General features: G+C 43.7%; 1 protein-coding gene across 2 annotated transcripts; it reads right to left on the bottom strand.

Annotated features, from left to right (window-relative positions):
* Positions 1-132: 132 nt before the first annotated feature.
* On the bottom strand, positions 133-19881 carry col2a1a (collagen, type II, alpha 1a). 2 transcript variants are annotated; one of them, XM_076042029.1, is made up of 54 exons: positions 19578-19881; positions 17494-17700; positions 16326-16342; positions 16159-16191; positions 15428-15460; positions 15241-15294; positions 14833-14925; positions 14307-14384; positions 13922-13966; positions 13761-13814; positions 13517-13570; positions 13272-13325; positions 13075-13128; positions 12891-12944; positions 12745-12789; positions 12581-12634; positions 12394-12438; positions 12213-12266; positions 11427-11525; positions 11263-11307; positions 11070-11168; positions 10915-10968; positions 10717-10824; positions 10547-10600; positions 10355-10453; positions 10154-10207; positions 9932-10030; positions 9783-9836; positions 9617-9670; positions 9453-9506; positions 9252-9305; positions 8690-8734; positions 8439-8537; positions 7913-8020; positions 7753-7806; positions 7616-7669; positions 7478-7531; positions 6875-6928; positions 6667-6774; positions 6528-6581; positions 5953-6006; positions 5701-5862; positions 5435-5542; positions 4675-4782; positions 4479-4532; positions 4281-4388; positions 4147-4200; positions 3915-4022; positions 3767-3820; positions 3056-3163; positions 2664-2952; positions 2182-2369; positions 1860-2093; positions 133-1778 (listed from the first exon to the last, which is right to left on the bottom strand). In XM_076042029.1, the coding sequence occupies exons 1-54, from the start codon at positions 19669-19671 to the stop codon at positions 1632-1634; spliced, it is 4455 nt and encodes a 1484-aa protein (XP_075898144.1). In that variant the 5' UTR covers positions 19672-19881; the 3' UTR covers positions 133-1631. The 2 variants fall into 2 exon arrangements, with proteins under 2 accessions (XP_075898144.1, XP_075898145.1); XM_076042030.1 differs by lacking the exon at positions 17494-17700 and having other exon boundaries at positions 19578-19880.
* Between the last annotated feature and the right edge of the window lie 326 nt (positions 19882-20207).

The raw sequence follows: 20207 nt of genomic DNA, 5'->3' as shown, positions 1-20207 counted from the left end.
CTTAAGTTGAGTTTCTTTTTATAAAAACAATTTTCTTATTTTTTATTATTGGGCTAATTTAATAGTGGAAATTAGCCTTGAAACTGTTTAAGAAATGTAAAGGCACAGATTAAGGTTCAGCTGAAAGAAATACGTCTTCACACCGTTTGTTTTTATTCAAAGCTCAAAAACTGCATCATTAATTCGGTTTTCCTTTTATTTCTTTTCCAATTTACATCAATTAGAAGTGTAACAAAATAAAAACAAAAAAAAAAAGATCATAATAAAATTAATTCAAAAAAAATGTACACGCCCTCACACACACAGAGACATCCCACCCCGGTTGTATCTGAGCAACCGTCCTCTGAGTCCCGCGTTCAGCTTTAGGGGGTCTGGACCCCAGAGGAGGCATCCAAGTAGCCCCAGTCCCCCCGTCTTTACCCAACTGCACCCGTCCTCCCGGGTGGAGTGTGAGTGTGTTGTGTGAGGCTAGTGGGAATTAGGGTTAGGGGGTTGGTGGTAGGGGGCGGCATTTGGTGGGAATTGAATTACAGAATTCATAGCACCTTCGGAAGAGAGAGAGCAACCCAAAGCAAAGACGGCCATTCAGCCCCAGATCCACCTGAAAGCTAATAGTTTTTATTTTGGTCAGCTCAGATTTAAACTCAACATTTTCGCTTTGTTTTTCACCGTGAGGTAGCTTTAAACAATCTGGGTGACTATAAAAAAAAAATAGGGAAATTAATTCCCCTCAAATATTTTTTTGGGAATATTTGTTTTGGATGAGAACTGGGCCTTCTTCCAATGGACAGTCAAGGTGTACAGGACACGGAAACAAACATCCCAAAATGTAACTTCACTTTCCAAAAAGTGTTGGTGTGCATATAGACACATGTACACACATAATGTGGAACTATATATAAAACCATCTGGTTGTTTATAAACACAGACTTTTACAACAATAGAACCAAGGATTTATAATACACAGTAAAAGGTTTCGCCCAGGCTCACGGTGGACAGGCCTGGAACAGCACCTGGTTTTAAACTTTTTACTTACTGAGAATATTTATTTTTGTCTAAACTGATTCAAAAAGCTCTGTTGGTGTGCCAGGAGTGACGGAGGGAGGGAGAGAGGGAAGGAGGTGGAGTAGGACTGGGACAGGGGTCGTGTTCGCTAGTGGATGAGGGGCTTGTCTTACTTTCAAAGTAAAAAAAAAAAAAAACCTGCCCAGTCCTACCTCAACTCAGCTTAGATAATAAATAAGTGACATCAAGCCATGTTTCTGTTCTCCATCACTTGTCCTCTTGGTCCCTCTTCCTCCTGGCTCTGACTCATTCCTGTCAACAGTGGGCCATGGGGAAACATGACTGGATCTCAGGAAGCGGGTTGACAGGGAATGCAGGTGTGATGTGTGGATATTGCCGGTGCCCTTCAGTGCTAACATCCAGGGAGTACAAACTTTGGAGAGCACTTTTGTTTTGAGACAAAAAGCATAAAATTTCTTTTGGGATTTTCCAGTCTTCTTTATTGTGGAGAGTGTTTGTGTGTGCATGTGTATGTGTGTGTGTGCGTGTGTGTGTGTGTGTGTAATGTGTTAATGGTTGAGTTCATTTCCTCTACTTTTTTGGGGGGGCCATTGTGATATTCCACTCTACAAGAAGCAGACTGCGCCTACATCCACTCCAAACTCCTGATCAGCGCCTCCGATGTCCATAGGGGCAATGTCCACGATTGGCAGACGGGAGGTTTTCTGGGTTTTGTACTCAAAGACAGTCTTGCCCCACCGGCCTGTGTGTGTCTGTTGGTAAAGTGTAGAGAGGGGTGTTAGCGGCAGGCAACAATTTCAAACATTCAAACTTGTCTAACAATTTCTTCTCACCTTGCAACCGTCCTCCAGCGCGGCGTATGTGAAGCGGCTGTTGCCCTCTGCGCGGATCTCCACTTCGTTGGAGCCCTGCAGCAGCAAAGCCTTCTTCAGGTTGCCTGTGGTCTGGTCCATGTAGGCGATGCTGTTCTTGCAGTGGTAAGTCAGGTTCTGGGTGGCCTCAGTAGACAGAAGCCTGAGGAAAGTGAGCTGGACGCTGGCGGCAGGGTTGTCCTCAGCGTAGCTGAACTGCATAAACAGAGAGGAGGACGAGGGCGACTTTAGCAACAATCAGGACTAAGATGCATTGATGGACAAAGGAAGTAGGTGCACTCACATGGAATCCTCCATTCATGGTCTCTCCAAACCAGACGTGTTTGCGGTCCTTGCCCTTGCTGGTCCACCAGTTCTTCTTCGGTACCTTGGGGATGGTGGGGTAGACGCAGGTCTGTCCAGTCTCCATGTTGCAGAAGACCTTGATGGCATCGGCTGTGCTGCCAAGGTTGGGATCAACCCAGTAGTCACCTGGAGAAACGACAGAGGTGGATGAGTGACGAGTGAAATGTGGGAAAATAGGAGCAGCTTTTAAACAGCAGATGTAATGTAATGTGACAAAATAAAGTCCTGGTAGATGGTGTAGTTCATGCAGGTCACTATCAATACAAAAATGCACTGATGAAAAAGAGGATAAAAGGAGGCAACTTTGCTATTTGTTTGTCACAACACATATGAAGAGCATCTTTGGTATGAAGACAATTAAAAAAAAACAAAAAAACATTGACTTTAACAACAAATTCTGATTCTTCTCTCCTAACTTACCGCTCTTCCAGTCAGGGTGGCACAGTTTCAGGTCCCTGCAGGTGCGGGCAGGGTTCTTCGTGGTGCCATCAGGGCTGCGCAGGTTCTCAATCTGGTTGTTGAGTGACTTGAGGGTGGAATCGACCTCCACATCGTGCTGCCTCAGAGAGCTGGAGGCCTCATCGGCTCTCATGTACCTGAGGGGATCGGGAGACTTCTCTATCTGGCCCAGGCCAGCGAATGCAGACATGTCAATGCCGGGGCCGGGAGGTCCAGGAGGACCAGGGGGTCCGGCGTTTCCAGGGGCGCCCTACAGGTGGGAGAAATGGGGAGAAGTGATCATCAGATCAGGAGGTCGTGTACAATCAGGTGACTAAGGAAAGAAAGAAAACAGTCCAGCAAGCACAACATACAGCAGGACCAGCTTCTCCAGAACGTCCACGAGGTCCAGGTGGTCCAATGGGTCCACCCTGTCCATTTAATCCATCTTTGCCAGCAGGTCCAGTTGGTCCAGGGGGTCCCTACAGAGAGAAAATTAGTTTATGAATTCCTATATCTAAAGATTTATAAGATGTTATTATTATTGTTTCATACTAAAACAGAGTTCTATTAGATTTCCAATTCTTCATGCGCTCTCAGAGAATTGATGTTCCAAATGTGCCAGCAGCGGCTTCTCCTCATTATTCCACTCTGCTCCAGAACGTTTGACTGATGCATGAAGATTATTTGTGCGGTGACATTTCCCTTCGTCTCTTCTTATCATGCCTAGCGCTTCGCTAATCTCGAGCAGATACTGAAGTCCATTTCTGATCTCAGCAGGAGTGGCTCGATGGATCGCGAGCCACCTCCCCCCCTCCCCCATCTGTCTGCCTCTTTTCCCTCGCAGAGAGTAATTACAAAATGCCTTGGCTGCCCATCTTATCACGGTGGTGGGTAATTAAAAAGCGTGGCCTTTTCTGTCCCCGTCCCCCCGTCCCCCCGTCAGGTTACTGGAGAATTACAGAGAGACTAACCTGTGCCCTTCATTACCATCACATATCTCAGGTATTAAAGTGGGGAGGATGGCAGTGAAATAAGTTCTTCATTTCTCTTTTAATCTCGGCGTCTGGTCAGTTTATATTCACCTTCGGTCCACCAGGTCCGGCAGGTCCGGAAGCTCCAGCATCTCCAGCGGGACCCTGTGAGGATGAGGGCAGCAGCAGGTTAGAAGGGCAGAGCCGACAATTGCGGGCTGTTGCTGCAGGGATGAACTAGTCGGCTTGGCTCGCTTACAGGAGGTCCGGGGAGACCTTGCAGACCGGTGAATCCACGGTGTCCCTTCTGGCCTCTCTCTCCAGTCTCACCACCCTCTCCCTTGTCACCGCGTGGTCCTTGTGGTCCCTTGAAAACAAGATGAGACAAGTATTACACATCAAGTATTGTCAGAAATGCCTTGCCCTTTTAATTCCCTGGCCGAAAACAATTCCTTTTAGAGTTGTATTTTGAGATAATTATGGACACTCACAGCCATTCCTCTAGCGCCAGCGGGTCCAGACGGTCCTGCAGGTCCTTGGGCACCCTAAAGACAGAAAGAACAGAGTGAGTGTCTCATCAACCAAGCCTTTGATCTGGTCTGCAAAACATTTTCATATTACTTACAGCTTCTCCTCTGTTTCCTTGCTTGCCAAGGGGTCCAACAGGTCCAGGGGCACCAGGGGCACCGGGAGCTCCAGGGGCACCAGCAGGTCCAGTGTTACCACGCTCTCCCTGTTCAAGGACACGCATGAGTACAACAGATTATATGTTTTAAGAGAAAAAACTCCTAAACAGCTTTTAGATAAAGTCGAAATATCCCACCTTGACACCACCAGCTCCATCTCTACCAGGAGGTCCATCAGATCCAGGTGTACCCTGGGATACAGATAAACAGAAGAAGAGTTCATTTTTCCAAGTCTAGTTCATAAGTAATAAACAATCTCTTAATATTTGTTATTATGAAAAATAGACGTTATGGCAGTGTAGTTTCTAACCTAATCTTTTTATTCTACTGTACCTCTCTTCCTGTCTCTCCAGAAGGTCCAGTCAGTCCAGGGGGCCCAACAGGTCCAGGGGGTCCGCGGTCACCAGCAGAACCTGAAGCTCCTTGTTTACCAGGCTCACCCTGAATACAAAGAAAATAATATAATGATATCAAAGCCTCCAGTCAGATTGTAGGCCTAAAGCACCGATATAGTCAGACAGTAACATATTCCTGTACACTGAGAGGGTGTTGATGAAAAATATTGATTCTATTCCCTCCTATTGTATCCAAAGAGGGATTAAGAGTATTTAAGAGGTTAAACTTTTCACCCCAGTGAAGCCAATGTCAAGCTCCCCAATTACATAATAATTACACGCGTCGCTACAGCCGTGGTTCATATGATTTATTAACTAGTTTGTATCATTGGTTATGAAATAATTTGATTTGCAAAAAAGTAAATATTTCATCACTTTCATTGTCATTAAAATGCATTTTGAATACTTGTACAGGACAGTAACTTCTGTACATTTTTTTGTCATACAGGGATAGTTGAATTTGCCATCTTGGATTTTATCCGTAGATAAAAGAAGTTACAGTTAAAAACGGTTACACTCATTTTATGAAGAATACTTTGCAACCACTTTGAATGTTTGAACTTGAACTTTAAATGTTGGAAAATAATGTAGGCATAGTAGAAACTCTCATGGAGGACTCCTATAAACAAAACCCCTTCATCACCCAATGCAACCCACCCCTTTCGTGTGCTTGTACATTTTTAAACTTGAACACTTACAGATGGTCCAGGAAGTCCAGGGAAGCCTCTCTCTCCACGCTGACCAGGCAGACCTACAATACCACGGGATCCAGCCAGACCCTGAGCACCTGAAGGCCCATCAGGACCCTACAGAGACATGACAAGAAGAAAAAAAATCCTTTTTAGCTTGACTTGATGTGTTATGTGATGTGATACCAATAGCTGTCAGATGACTGGCTGAGCTGTCAGGTGACAGAGGATGGAAGTTGATGGTGTCTTAGCAGGTCACTCATTGTCAAACTCACAGGAGGTCCATCCTCTCCGGGTTCTCCTTTCTCTCCAGATGCACCAGGAGCTCCACGAAGTCCAGCGTCTCCCTGTCTTCCTGGGAGTCCGGCGTCACCACGGGTTCCCTTTGGTCCATCTTTGCCAGCTTGGCCAGCAGGGCCAACAGCACCAGGGTTTCCCTGTGGTGGGAGGAGATTAATGTAAAGTTGGCCAAAGCAGCAGAAATGGTCATTATTTTGCTCTTTTTTTGTTATTTATGAAACACTCACATTGGGGCCAGGAGATCCAACTCTGCCAGCAGCACCAGGGAAGCCAGTCGCACCCTTCAGAGGACAAAGTAAAGGAGAGGTTCACTTAATCAATGTCAGGGCTGGTTTGAATCAATTAATTCAAATCATGTCGATTCAAATTCAAAATTCAGTGACATAATAGTGTTCCATTGCAACTGAAATTGATTTTTTCCACAGATCCATTAATGGCCTTGATTTAGTGTAAATTCTATATAAATTGTGTTAAAATTCCCTCAGGCTTGGGAATGGTTTTCATCGACAACTAATCGGCTGTGTGTTTCCTTTGTCTTTGCAGCGATGTGCACAGAAAGGTTCTATAAGTGTGTTAAATAAGTCAAATATTGCCGCCTTCAGTCTTTGGTTCTTGCTCCATCTCCTCCTTGCTTGGTAAAAACATTACCACAAAGGTCATTGCACCTATAAGGCCGTGGATATTTTTGATAGGTTTTAAGATAGTTTTAACAGAACAATGCTGCATGTTCCATGTAATATGCATCTACATTAGGCGGGACTTTATGCAGTGCTGATTGAAAATTAAAAAATATGATACTTACAGGAGCACCCTGAGCACCACGAGCTCCCTTAGGTCCATTTACACCAGTAGGTCCCTGAAAAAGAGGATTCATAATTAATTCAGTGGCTTCTCAAAAACGTTCCAGCCCAGGACTTCAGTTCTCAGGTCTTGATACCCACCACAGGTCCAGGAGCTCCTGATGGTCCCTGAGGTCCAGGAGCACCACCGTCTCCCTTCTGCCCACCCTCACCAACTTCTCCCTTGGCACCAGGCTGACCATCTGAACCCTGGACAGTGCAATAACAGTGATAACAGAATATCAATAAGCTGATGTGGAATGGAGGTATCTTGTGGAGATATATCTTTTACTGTGGATACTTTACTTACAGGAGGTCCAGCAAAGCCAGCAGGACCAGGAGGACCAACCTCACCACGGTCGCCCTGTGAAGGGGCAGAAGAGATGGTCAGCCCGGGGAAGACTAAGATAGATTCTGGTGATGATTTTCTTTCTTTTTTTTAAAAAAAACATTATTGTTATATTTTCAGGGCACTGGCTTTAGTAATGCAACAACTGTAACAGTGAAATAAAACAAAGCACAGATGATCAATTAAGACACGCAGTCTCGTGCAAGTCCACATGTAAAGTTATAACTTTAGCTTTAACTTTACTATATCTGAATTGCACTTTGAGTTATTGCAGGTGCTCTTTTTGGTCATAAAGGCAGGCAGCAATCTGGTATCTCTGGTTTGACATGTTGTTGATATTTAATACATGGCAACATTTTAGCATGTAACTGTTTGCATATATATTTGCCATGCATTTGATGAAAGTGTATGACTAAACCCCTACTGCTATTAAGCAAGTGCTATTTATTATATACTGTTGTCCCTGTCTTTGTCCACTTCACTTAATTTATTTTTCATTTTCTGATATTTTGGTTGTCAAAAAAAAAGCCTTCACGTGAAACAAAATTGACAAAAGTTACTCACAGGAGCACCACGAGTACCTGGGGCGCCATTCGGGCCAGAGGGTCCAGAATCACCCTGGAAGAGAGAATCTCTCAGTGAGAACACTAAAATAACAAACACAATATTTGAATGTTAATTACGAGTTGCTATTATTCTTACCTTGGCACCATTGGGTCCAGAGGGACCAGGAGGCCCAATGGGGCCAGTCAGACCCTGAGGGAGGATAAGATGTCATGTCAATAGATGTTTGATGGCTGTCAAAATAGCAGGAGGCTGAGGGCTTGTTTTGAACTCACTCTTGCACCGTCCTTTCCAGGTGCTCCCTCGGGTCCCTTTGCTCCATTGTCACCCTGTGGGAGAGAGATAGCGCGGTCATATGCGTGCGGTGTCACTGAAGCCATAATGCTTTATGATGCAATGACACTACAAAAACTTCTAAAGTCAAGCGTGACTCACCCTGTCTCCCTTGGCTCCTGAGATGCCACCAGTTCCTCTCTCTCCGGGCATGCCTTGCAGACCAGGGGGCCCCTGAGCTCCTGGAGCACCTGATGGTCCAATGGCTCCCTGGATTTCAAGAAAAGGTAAGAAAGAAGAAAAAGGTGTCAGTCCAGCAATGTCATCATGCACCATGTTCATGTGCATCTTGACTACGGTACTAAGGGCTGAGTACAATGGACAGCTCCTAGGTAGATGCCTTATAAGAGACATCTCAAAAACTTCAAAATATGTGCATTTATTCTTGTGATTTGGAAAAAACAAACAAAATTCTGCTTTATTTAATCAAAATATTGATTTAACTATTGGATTGATAAGCATATGATTGTATTAAACAGGTGGCCAGTTATTATCTCTGAGTAGCACAATGCAAACTGTCCTGGACATTTACATTTTTTAAAGCTGTGTATAAGTCCTTTCGGCATGGTGAGGTGTTATATATCCATGGTCAGTAAACCAACAATTCAATGTTGTAAATCTGTCTGACCTTGGGTCCATCGCTTCCAGGTGTTCCAGGAAGTCCACGGGGTCCCTGAAGACCCTGAGTGCCGCCGCCACCTCTCTCACCAGGGAAACCACGTTCACCCTGTCAGGAGACACAACACATTGTTATGTGACGTCAGAGTTATAAAATAGACACAAATAACAAAATGATAAACTGCTATTATACTGCTGTATGTGATTGTTTCATTCTGATACACTGGTCTCAATATTTTGAAATTTATCACTGAAACTCACTCTGGGTCCAACAGCACCAGGAACTCCGCCCTCTCCAGGAAGACCCTGCACAGAGTGGAAAGAGGAAATTTTAGCCCTGCATATCGTCACACCTAGCATATTATCCGTTTAACTGACCTGACAAACAATAAGGTCTACGATAGCATAATTCATATGGTGTAATAATGAAGTTAATCAGTAACAACTTTGGCATATCAGTCAATGTGAATGTGAGACCTATATCCATGAAGTTATAAGTTGTAAATGTTGTTGGAGTTTTACATGATGCATTGACAGTCTGCTAACGTTTGCTTTCAAAAAGACAGTTAGTGTTGTTTGGATGCACATCATGTTGAAGTCTGTCTATTGCCATAACCGAAGAACTCTTTATCATGCTATTAGAAAGTCCAGTCTGAAACCTTGCCTCTCCTTCACATTGCAGATTTGACTACTCAGGAAAACAAACAAACAATTTAGAATGTTAAGCAGACAAAAGCTGCTTAACACTTTCTATTTGCCTTCAAGTAATGGAGTAATTGACTGCAGGTGCACCACACATCAGCCATCACAGGTAAAAACTCACCTGGTCTCCAGGTTTTCCAGCCTCACCAGGGGTACCAGTTGGTCCAGGCAAACCCTGAAGAAGAGTGGCGATGCAATTAATTCTTGTTTTTTCTGTAACTTGATGTCCATCTATGGATCTGAAGCTTTCCTAAGTTTATTCTTCAGGAAAACCCCTGCCGCCGTTTACGGTAGTTTCTTTACTTTGAGAAGAGCAATATACCTGGAAGCCAGAGGGTCCAGGCTGTCCTTGCTCTCCTCTCTCTCCAGCAGGACCCTATGAAAGATGGACAATGAGGATCACAGTCGGGATCCAAGAAGGACTTTGAACTTGTCAGATTGCAAGAAGAACCATCTCTCGCCATGCAAGTGCACATCAATACTTACAGCAGGGCCAGAAGGTCCAGAAGGTCCAGTCTCACCATCTTTTCCAGACAGACCCTGTTCACAGAGACATATTTTTTGTTTAACCATGCAGTCTTGAAAACAAATTCTGGGATACATTGGTGAGGTTGAAAGATGACAAAAGTGGTAACATAGAGAGTTCACTTACTCTCAGACCAGGACGTCCCACAAGCCCCTTCTCTCCGGGCTTTCCGCCTTCTCCCTGGTGAAGAGAAATCACAGTGATTAGGTCTCTGGCGTAACTTGATGAGCAAATTAAACATAAATTAAAAGGCCCAACAATAACAAAAAACTCACATTGGCTCCTTTAGGTCCAGGGAATCCCATCACTCCTGGCTGTCCACGAGCTCCCATTGGGCCAGGTGGGCCAGGGCGACCATCATCACCACCAGCACCCTGTGAGAGTCACAAATTAAAACCATCAACAACAAATACAAGCTCAGAAAAAAAATACACAAACATTATTATTAATCATATCCTTCATTAGAAGGAAACACTGTGCTTTGACATTGTACTTACAGTGGCTCCAACTTTTCCCTGAGGACCAGCATCTCCGGGGCGACCAGTGAGACCCTGTAAGTATATTTTACATTATATCAGGGTCTGGATATAACAACAACAAAATAAACAGTGGTACATTTCTGTCTGTCTGTCTGTCTGTCTGTCCGACTGCCTGTCCGTCCGTCCATCTGTCTGTCTATGGCCTGCTTCTGCACTCACTCTGGCTCCAGGGAGACCGGACTCTCCTGTGCGTCCTGGGTCTCCAGTTCCACCTTTAGGCCCAGCAGCACCAGCAACACCACGGTCACCAGGAGCGCCCTACAGAAGAAAAGACATCACTTTGTATAAGTCTAGATTTTATTACATTACATTGCTTTGCACTGTGACTTCTGGAAACAAATCAAGGCCCACCTTAGCACCAGCAAGACCATCCTGACCAGGGAATCCACGGTTACCAGGGGCTCCCTGTAAAGAATCAGAGAAGCACATTACTCAAAAAACAGTGAGAAGTTTTATCATTCTCATATATCATATATTTATCACATATTTTTTCAATGTTATTGTGTATTTTGTTGACTTACTCTCTCTCCTGGAGGTCCAAGGGGTCCAGCAGCTCCGGGCTCGCCTCTAGCTCCTCTCTTTCCTTCTTCACCAGCAGGTCCAGGGGCACCTTGAGGACCAACAGGGCCCTGGGGAAATTAAATAATTCTCTCTTTAGTCTGACTGTAATAGATTGGTTATGTTGCTCAAATCAATCAAACCATAACTGAATAACTCACAAGCTCTCCTTTGGGTCCGGTTTCACCTTTGAGACCAGTCAGACCAGGGTCTCCCTACATATTGGAAAAAAAGCATGTCAGGTGCCAATATAGGGATGAAACAAAAGGAGAACTGGTGTTTGAAAAAGTTCTCAGATCAATCCAAAGTGACTTACAGACTGTCCCTTTGGCCCCAGAGATCCTGTAGCTCCCTGTGGTCCAGGTGGGCCACGGGGGCCAGGGAAACCAGGAGCTCCAGCAATACCAGCGCCACCCTGTAAGCAACAATAAAGAGAAACAACAACATTTTAGTCTAAAGTGAAACAAAAGAGGACCCCAAAAAAGTGTGAAGGTAGATGCTGGACTTACAGCAGATCCCTTGGCTCCAGGAATACCATCAGTACCAGGGTTACCCTGTGCAGACGGAAAAGAAGAAACAATCCATCAAACTGTAGACAGAAGCGTTACATACTGTAGATCAGAGTGGACAATGAGGCTGTTCTATAGGTTGGTTAAAATGCTGACGAACAAACCGATGCTCCTGCAGGCCCAGGAGATCCTGGAGTTCCAGCCTCTCCACGGGGTCCCTGTGCTCCCTCAGATCCACGAGCTCCAGTGGGACCAGCTTCTCCCTAGCAGGACACAACAACAGAGCGTATCAACATGATGTGTGTAGTGCATTGATTTGACCTACCTTTGAATTCTACGCAAAACAACTGATATAAAATCAAGAAAAATTTGTGTTTTCTTTTCTTTGTGCCTAAAATGTTTTTGTTGTGAGTGCATTAATAATATTCATCTGTAGAACTGAAATAATATCGGGTTATGGCAAACTTGAACACTTTGCTTCGTGTTGCACTACTGCATAAGTAAATGCAAGAGATTCAATTTTCCTGCTGATTAGTTTAAAAACGTTTTTTTTTTCCTGTGTGTGCTTATTATCTATCAAAGCTTTTGCCCATCCTCACTCCGAGTCTGACCACCAGCCAGCTCTACCAGCTATCGCTCTCTCTATTCAATTGTTTAGGTTGTGTTTACCTTGTGTTGCAGTCCACTTCCTGCATTTTGTTTGCTTGACCAACAGACAGAGGCCTATGTTTTTAGGCGCACCTGATTTCACTCGGTTGGCTAATTCACTCCTCCTCAAACAAACCAGACTTTTCAAGCACGTAAACCAGAGCTCGATTATACAAGGCTGGGCTGAATGCATCCTTAAAAAGTGCTAATTATAAATGGTTCAAGTCAATCTCATCAAGTTCTCTTCCTCTTTACATGGCTATAATCGATTGAATGATTTCCAGTCATGGTGTGATACCAACCTTGGCTCCTGGAGATCCTGGGAAGCCGGGAGCTCCGGCAGGGCCAACAGGTCCCTGTAGACAAAACATTGTTTTGCCAGTTAGTGTTCACATCTAATTAATTTCTCTGTATTATCAAGTTGAATGACATTTCAAAAGAAAAAGCAAAACGGGTGGTTGGATTTTGAAGGGAGTTACATACAGGTGGGCCAGCAGGACCAGGCAGGCCATCATTTCCGCGGGCACCCTGAGGAGAAAAGAGGCAAGACGTGTTTGCACAGTAGTAATGAGGGGAATATTAAAATTACACAGCTTTAAAGAATTTAAACAATAGCAAAGGATAATAAAACATATTAGAACTATTAAACTATGATTAAACTATTACTCACTGCAGATCCAGCAGCTCCGGGGCGTCCTCTCTCACCAGGCAGACCACGTGGACCCTACGACACGCAATATAATTCACAAGTGTAAGTTTTAATAATTACGAAACAAAATGACTTCTATATTGCATTGCATTACAATGACATTTAAATGAGAAAATGCTGCTTACCATGGGTCCTGAGGCACCATTCTCTCCAGCAGCACCACCCTCGCCCTGACAGGAAATATCAAGGTAAGAGAATAAGAAGTCAGGTTAATAAATTAATAAATAACAAAAAAAGACCATTTCTGAACTCAATGCGGATTTTCACAGACCTTGGCGCCTGCAGCACCAGTTTCTCCCTTAGCTCCATCCAGACCAGGGTGACCCTGCAAAGAAAAACATATTATGTACATCAGTAACACTTAAGTTGGAATAAAAACATAAAAAAAAAAAAAAAAGTGAATTAAAGTCTTCCTGCTTGTGCTGTTGTTGGGCAGCAAATGTTGAATAACTCACTCTGTGTCCCTTAATTCCAGGAAGTCCAGGAGTTCCAGGGAATCCACGAGCTCCCTGTACATCAACAAAGAAAAAAATTATATGACAAATTAATAACCTTTGTGTTCCCTCCTCAAGACTTTGACTGATCCCATATTCCTGAAGTTGACTATAATGAGATGTGCTGGTATAGCACTGAGTGACCAGTAAGCGCTCACCTGAGGCCCTGCAGGTCCACGCTCACCAGCCTTTCCAGGTTTGCCAGACTCTCCCTAGATTCAGACCAGAAGTGTTAAAAAGTGGTAAAGTCACTTTCTTAATGGGGCAACCAAACAATGGCCCACATTATGGGGGTCCCACATATGACTCAATCAAATTTTGCTATTTGAATTTCCCTGGTTGCAAATTGCTTATATTTTAGCTGTTGCTCATTATGAGAGTGAAGCCTTTATTCTCCACTTACATCACTTCCAGCTTTTCCAGATGGTCCTGATGGTCCACGAGGTCCCATTGGTCCCTGTTAAACACGAATGAATAATGTTTTGTGATCATCACAACTCATCTCATTGATGTACATGCCATGTACAGCTGTCCGTCAGGTGAAAAAGAGTTCATTGACTTGTCTGCAGTGAAATTACTTCTCACGACAGTCTATAATCAGCTTGTTCGTTTCTCAGAGATATTCTGGGAGAGTCAGTGATACTTACAGCTGGACCAGGCTCTCCAGCCTCACCCGGGCCTCCTTGGAATCCCTGTGGCCCCTAGGGTAAAAATGACAAAGTAGAGTTTTATACAAAGATATTTTTCACATTATCTTCACACAAATGATAAGAAACACATCATGGAGTGTTGTAATTAATACACTTACAGGGGCTCCAGATGGTCCAGGGGGACCACGAGGACCCATAGGACCCTGCAAATGTAGACAAATTTAACATAATTTAATCTTCAGTCAGGAGGCAAACATTGACAAATCAGTGAAACGTGTAAGATCTATTTTCAAAAAAGTATAATGAAAAAGACTATTTTGATTAATCATAATTTAACATATTTCTTTTAAAGTTGCAGGACATTTCAGCTTAAATAAATTAAGCTTTCACATCATACACGTGCAATCAAAATCACAAGGTCATTTGGCTGAAGTGTGGCAATCGAACCACAAGGTGGCGGCAACGATGAACCCGTCAAGAATGAGCAGGTACCCAACACAACCCCCATGTACAACTTCACCACTGAACACGGTGTTTGCTCACCATTGGTCCCTGCATCACACCCATCTGAGCGCCTCCAGCCTTCTCATCAAATCCTCCAGCCATCTGAGCAGCAAAGTTCTGTGAAGAAAAAAGCCAGGGAAAGGTTGAGCTGGTTCTCAAGAATCTCAGTGATGCGCTGCAAATGCAAGCAATGCAGAGCAACGCTGTTGATTGATTGTAGTGGACAGTAGTGGGCTGTTATGGAAAAAAGCAAAGGCCTGAGCACTATGTTTAGTTGATTTACGTGTTTGAGGTACAAGATTCGGACTTCAAGATCATTATTATTATTATTATTTTAATTTTAAATAATTCCTATACATTAAAAGTCACAATCACAGATAATTTAAAGAAGAAAACTAGAAGTGTCAATATGTTATTTCCATTATTGTTGGACATTTTGAATATGGCAGTCGAAACAGGTCTATGATGGAGGACTGTTAAGTTGATTGTAATAGTATGATGAGACGTCTAGTGATTTGTTGAATCTTATTATTGCCATGAGTTTCAGGAGTGTGCTTTGACTCACTCCTCCAAGCCCTGGTGGTCCAGGTGGGCCAGAGGGTCCGGGGTTTCCGGGGATGCCAGGCTCACCATCTCTTCCTCGTGGTCCAGCATTTCCCTTGGGAAAAAAAATGAGAGGATTATTTCCTTGAAGTGAACTGTCACCAGAATTGCAGTGAGTCCAAAATGCTATTTGTAATTGTTGAAGAACTGTAACTGTCCCATTCAGTAGATTTCCACAATAGCTAACACAAGTGCAGGAAGCTTCTCCTATCATCCTGGATCTGTGACCAGACTTATTTCGTTCTAAAACTCTGCTTTTGATCTGCCCCATACATGTTGGCCTAATGCTGACATCGTTCACAGAAGGCATATTCTCCATAGTAGCCTGGGAAGTTTGGTCCCGTGGTGTTCTTTGGATAGAGTTTCTCACCTTGTCACCCTTAGCGCCAGCTTCTCCACGTGGTCCCTGCTCACCTGAGGGGCCCTGAAAAACATTGCAGAAAGACCCTTAGGATTGATCTCTGCAGCTCTGTTTCAATGCACAAATCCAAAGGGCAAAAAAAAAAAATCAAGGATTTCTCAAATAGCCTGAAAAATAAATAAAATATATTTATTACCATTGAGCCTGGTGGTCCTTGTGGTCCTACAACCTGCACCAGAGAGAAGAAAAAGACTTTGTCAGGTGTCTGTGAGTAATGTCACCAAAATTAATTTATTACAAGGCAAATCTTTTGGTGTTGTGTCTGGGCTTAACAGTTTCTGAAGGCCTAAGTCAAAAGGAGGACATTCCAGCTTCATAGGAGGTATGGACATCAAGCAACAAACACAATCTGACGGGGATTTAGTTTGACAGAGCAGGTTTTGCTAACAACATCACCTCCTTTTAACCTCTGCTTTGGCTGACTTTGTTCACCTGACAATGGCACTCAGCACAGAACTGCTGAGAGGATCTAAGAGGATTTGATTGGGTTCATTATGCTCAAGGAATGTAGTTTTTGTCCTCTCATGTTTCCCTAAGAGAATTGTTAGACATTGTAATTTGCCTGTTATTAATATTCACTTGTCCTCCGATAATTCAGTGTGGTACAAATTAAATTAACGACATAAAACTGTTGTCAATTTGAGGGACTTTTAGGGCACCAAACTCTACAGTGCAAAGGTAGCGATGATTGAGTACAAACTCATAAATACTGAAAAATATAATAAATCTCCTAATATGCATGAGTAAAAGAATAGAAACACAGATTTGATCATTAGTGACTTTTCTTGATGAATGCCATCTTGGCCATTTCGCGCCTTTGATAGTCAACATTCTTTGTGCGACAACCTGCAGAGGATTCATACTTACATCTACAATGTCTCCTGGTTCTCCTTTCTGGCCCTGATAACAAAAAAAAAAACAAAAAAAAAAACAATATAAACAATCAATCGAAAATGAATTGGATAAATTGTAGAAGTCATTTATATTTTTCATTGATTAAAGACATAATTTTTTTCTCAAACCCATAAACTCACCCTTGCACCAATCGTCTCTGATGTAGTAGCCAGAAGTATGAAGGGGAGGATGAAACAAAACATCAACGTTATACATTTTACAGACTTTTGTCATTTCTCTCAAACTCTATTGTACAGTTCCCTGGGAACTGGGAGAGCTAATACTACAATACAGATCAAATATCAATCACCAGGGTAAATCAAAAAAAGAATTTGTGAACCCATTCACATGAGATTAGAGGGATGTATTTCTGGAAGGATATATAGCTGAAGCAAACATGAACAACAAGTTGGGTATAAGGCGTTTTATAACCAATTGGGGAAGCAAAATGTTCATTCAAGAAAGTCAAAGCAAAGTAAGATGTAAGTGTTGAATCGTGTATCCAGAAGTGACATGCAGAGGCCACATTTAGTTTACTTTTAGTTGAAAGTCGGTGATTTAAAATGACATGAAGGGCTGCTTACAGCAGATCCACTGGATGAATGTTCCAGTGGTCTTTGGTCAGTGTGTTGTTTATCAGGTCCGCTGAGCAGATACTCTGATGTAAACAATCAGCGTTTTGTAATTGTGTTATATATATATATATATATATATATGGGATCAAGAAATCTAAAATAAATAAGAAAATCCAGCACATTTTAAGAATCTTAAAAATTCCGTTAGAAAATAAACTAACAAATGATGCTGAGGTGGTAATAAAAGGCAACTTGCCAAGGAACAAATTCATTTACAATCTTGTCCCAAGGCCTCATGGATGGAAGTGTCAGAGAATGTATGCAGGTTTATTCTTAGTCATGAATTAAATTAAGCAGAAGCGACTCAGCTGTTTGGGTGAGAAGCAGACAGCACATCTCAGGATGCCCACCATCCCATGCGGAAGACAATTGCATTTGGAATGAGATCATCCTGAAAATGTTCAGTATCTGGTCTCCACCCAAACCAGGCATAGGCAGGCCCGCTTTTGAACAGGGAACTCTGTGTACTGATTGAGAACTTATTGAGACGTATTAATTTATACTTTACATAAAACCTGTTTGAATTAAATGCAACAGTGACATTCAGTGTCGGGGCTACAATTGGCCGGGCAGAGTTGAGGCAGTTCCCTGTTTAAAAGTGTTGGGCAGGGTGAGATAAATGCAAGCTGGAAGAGTAATTTATTTATGGATATGGGAATAAATAAATTACAACCAATGGGGGCACTGGCATCGGCAGGGCAGATGGGACAGCACTCTCCAGATGGGATGATAGGGTTGGCACACTCTTTGATGTCTTCGCAGATTATCTCATCGCACAGAACCGATCCACTGTCGCACACACAGATGCGACACGGCTCAGGCTTCCACACATCCTTATCATTATACTGCTGTCCGTCCTGGATGCAGCCACCTGCCTCCTCTGCGGCGGCCAGCAGGGGGCGAGTAGCAGGTGGGCAGAGAAATGAGCGCAATGAGAAGACAGAGAAGAAGTTGGTTTCACATGGGAACAGGCGGGAAAATGTATTGCTGTTTGTACAGTGCTGTGGCCTGGCACGGCAATACTTGTTAAAATAAACAATAGAAAAAAAAAACAAAGGTTGCTTAAAGGATGAAAGTGGGTAAATGAGAATAAAGGAGTAAGAAAGGAAAGCAGTAGGTGGAGCAAGAGCGGAGGAGGGGTGAAGGGGACGGAGGGGGGTTATAAATGTGAGGGGTGGGACACAGAAAATAAGGACAGGTAAAAAAAAAAAAAGATCCTTAACCCTAAAAAGCTTTAAAAAAAAGATTTGAATGACATTGATGATACAATTTTGAAACGGCTCAAAACTCAATCCCTTTAACGTGACAACGTTTGATTTTTGACCGCCAAATGAAGGAGCAGGTGCCGCTTCGACAAAGTAAATGCGACGGTTACATCGACAGCTGTGCATCATTACTACTAATCACAAGTTTTAAGGAATAGTTCTCTAAATAGGAAGAAATGAAAGTCTCGGATGTTTTACGGCTCGCTTTACAACAGTGGCGTGGAGCCCACTAATGTCAACAGGGGCCACAATTAGCAGTTTTGTCCGCAGCCCCGGCTGAGGTATTTCACGTCGTTGGCTCAGTATATTTAACCTGGAGGGCCGCTCTCCTGCCTGAATGAATGAAGCCCTCTCACAGGGATACTGTGCCCAATTGACAAGCTGCTGCCCTAAGTAAACACGGGCTCCTTCTGGGTTCCTCCATCTGGATCCCATAGCTGTTCCAAGGGCCAGCGCAAACACACCGGGGGGGATTAAGAATGGCTGATTTGTTTAATGTGTACAGTGTGGGACCTGGCCCACTAATGAAGGCTATTTGTTTGTTGTTTTTTTTAGGGGGGGGGATAATTGTGAAAGTGGTACTTAACACATAGATGTGACTCTGCTGTTCATAGCCTGTTCAGAACTTTACCCAACAGTTTTTCGTTTTTTTAAATGGCACCAAATGGGTTCAAGCGGAAGGTTCATTAGTGCCCTGACAGGAGAGCCGAGGCCGGAGACCTGACTTGCCGCTGTCTGCCGTGCTAAAAATATACAATTATATGTCCATCTGTTGACCCCCCCTGGGCCCCCCCGCCGTGCGTCCACTCCTCTGTCCTTCACTCTTGCTGCTGCCCTTTGAGCCTGCTAGTCTGAGTTCAAGCACTGCGTGACCCTGTCACTTCACATCATTGACTCCCCGCATGTTCCGCAGCCTAATTCTGTCGAGGAGCTTTACAGGTTTTTTCTCCAGGTCATCGGAAGTGTTAAACTCAGTTTCCTCGAGTCTGACTTTCAATGGAATCTGCACGACGAACTACAAACAAGCATTTGTGACGCGCTCTTTTCTACATGTATAAATAGAGTAACGTTCTGCGTTGACATTCTTCACTAATCAGATTTGCTGCATAAGCAAGTGCAGCAGAAACGGAGACTGAGCGGCAGAGCTCAAGTGAGGACAAATGGACACTTGTTCTCTAGTTTCATCACAGACACACTAACACGCACCTACCTTAACATTCTCACCTATTGTACAGAAATAAGTGGTTCAATGAAATGACATTCTCTCCTTTATGTTGCGCCCTGTCATTATGATAGAGGATTATCTGCAATATAATTTTTTACAAAGTACGCAAAGTGACATTTCAGTTGGAAATTTCAATTACAACACAGTCAGAGCCTTGGCTTTCACTGTTGTTCTGAAACATGTGGTAAAGATTGACACAGCAAAGGTTACAACAAATGAGATTTTGCAAGTGAAAAGCAAGACATGGAGAAAAACTGCACAACTTACGGTCATCCTCCTCCTGACACCTGACCACGGATAGTAAAACAACTTGGGATGCTACAAGTAGCAGAACAGTCCTTGAGTCCACGAAGCTGAACATGTCTAAATATTAGACATGCAGGAGCTAGGTGAGAAGAGAATGGATGGCCGTGACCAGGCTTTCTGTCAGTGGCGTAAGAAGCTTGTGTCCCCAGAAACTCTACAGCACCATGCAGTCAAACCGTCCAAACTCTAAGTGGAATCCGACGCGGGGCCCCAGCTGGCACTCTGCACCCACTGCGTCAGGGCAGGCACCGCGGTTTTATGTCCACTGTGCCTTGTATGGATCTTCGTATATTCCAAAATACCAGTCCTTCCCCCAGACCCCCTGTAAGGCTGAAACCTGAACCTCATCTCCCTCCCCTCAATCCAGCAGGATCGACTCTCCCAGGGAACCTGCTTTTTTTTTTCCTTTTTTTTTTTTTTTTAAACTTCAGCCGTGCTCCCCCCCCCATGACCTGCATGGCCTGGCCTGGCCCGGCCTGGCCCGGCCCGGCCCGGCCGGCCTGGCCTGGCCATGCCATGAGATCCACCTTCACTTTCACATTAGAGTAGGAACTGGAAGCAGCTGAACACAGGTCAAAGTCTGACACAAGC

Source organism: Nelusetta ayraudi, unplaced genomic scaffold (assembly GCF_046127955.1).
Source record: "Nelusetta ayraudi isolate G7.1 ecotype Tasmania unplaced genomic scaffold, CSIRO-AGI_Nayr_v1 ptg000070l, whole genome shotgun sequence".
In the NCBI taxonomy this organism is placed as follows: Eukaryota; Metazoa; Chordata; class Actinopteri; order Tetraodontiformes; family Monacanthidae; genus Nelusetta; species Nelusetta ayraudi.
This window is presented reverse-complemented; position numbering and strand designations above follow the sequence as displayed.

Bases quoted from the DNA above. Each gene is read 5' to 3' on its own strand.
- col2a1a (XM_076042029.1), bottom strand. From the start codon at position 19,671: ATGTTCAGCTTCGTGGACTCAAGGACTGTTCTGCTACTTGTAGCATCC. The intron at 13,571-13,760 runs GTAAGTATCACT...CGTGTTTAACAG, and splicing joins CTGGAGAGCCTGGTCCAGCT to GGACCAATGGGACCTCGTGG. The intron at 6,775-6,874 runs GTAAGTAAAGTA...TGCACTGTCCAG, and splicing joins CTGGCTTTGCTGGACCTCCT to GGTTCAGATGGTCAGCCTGG.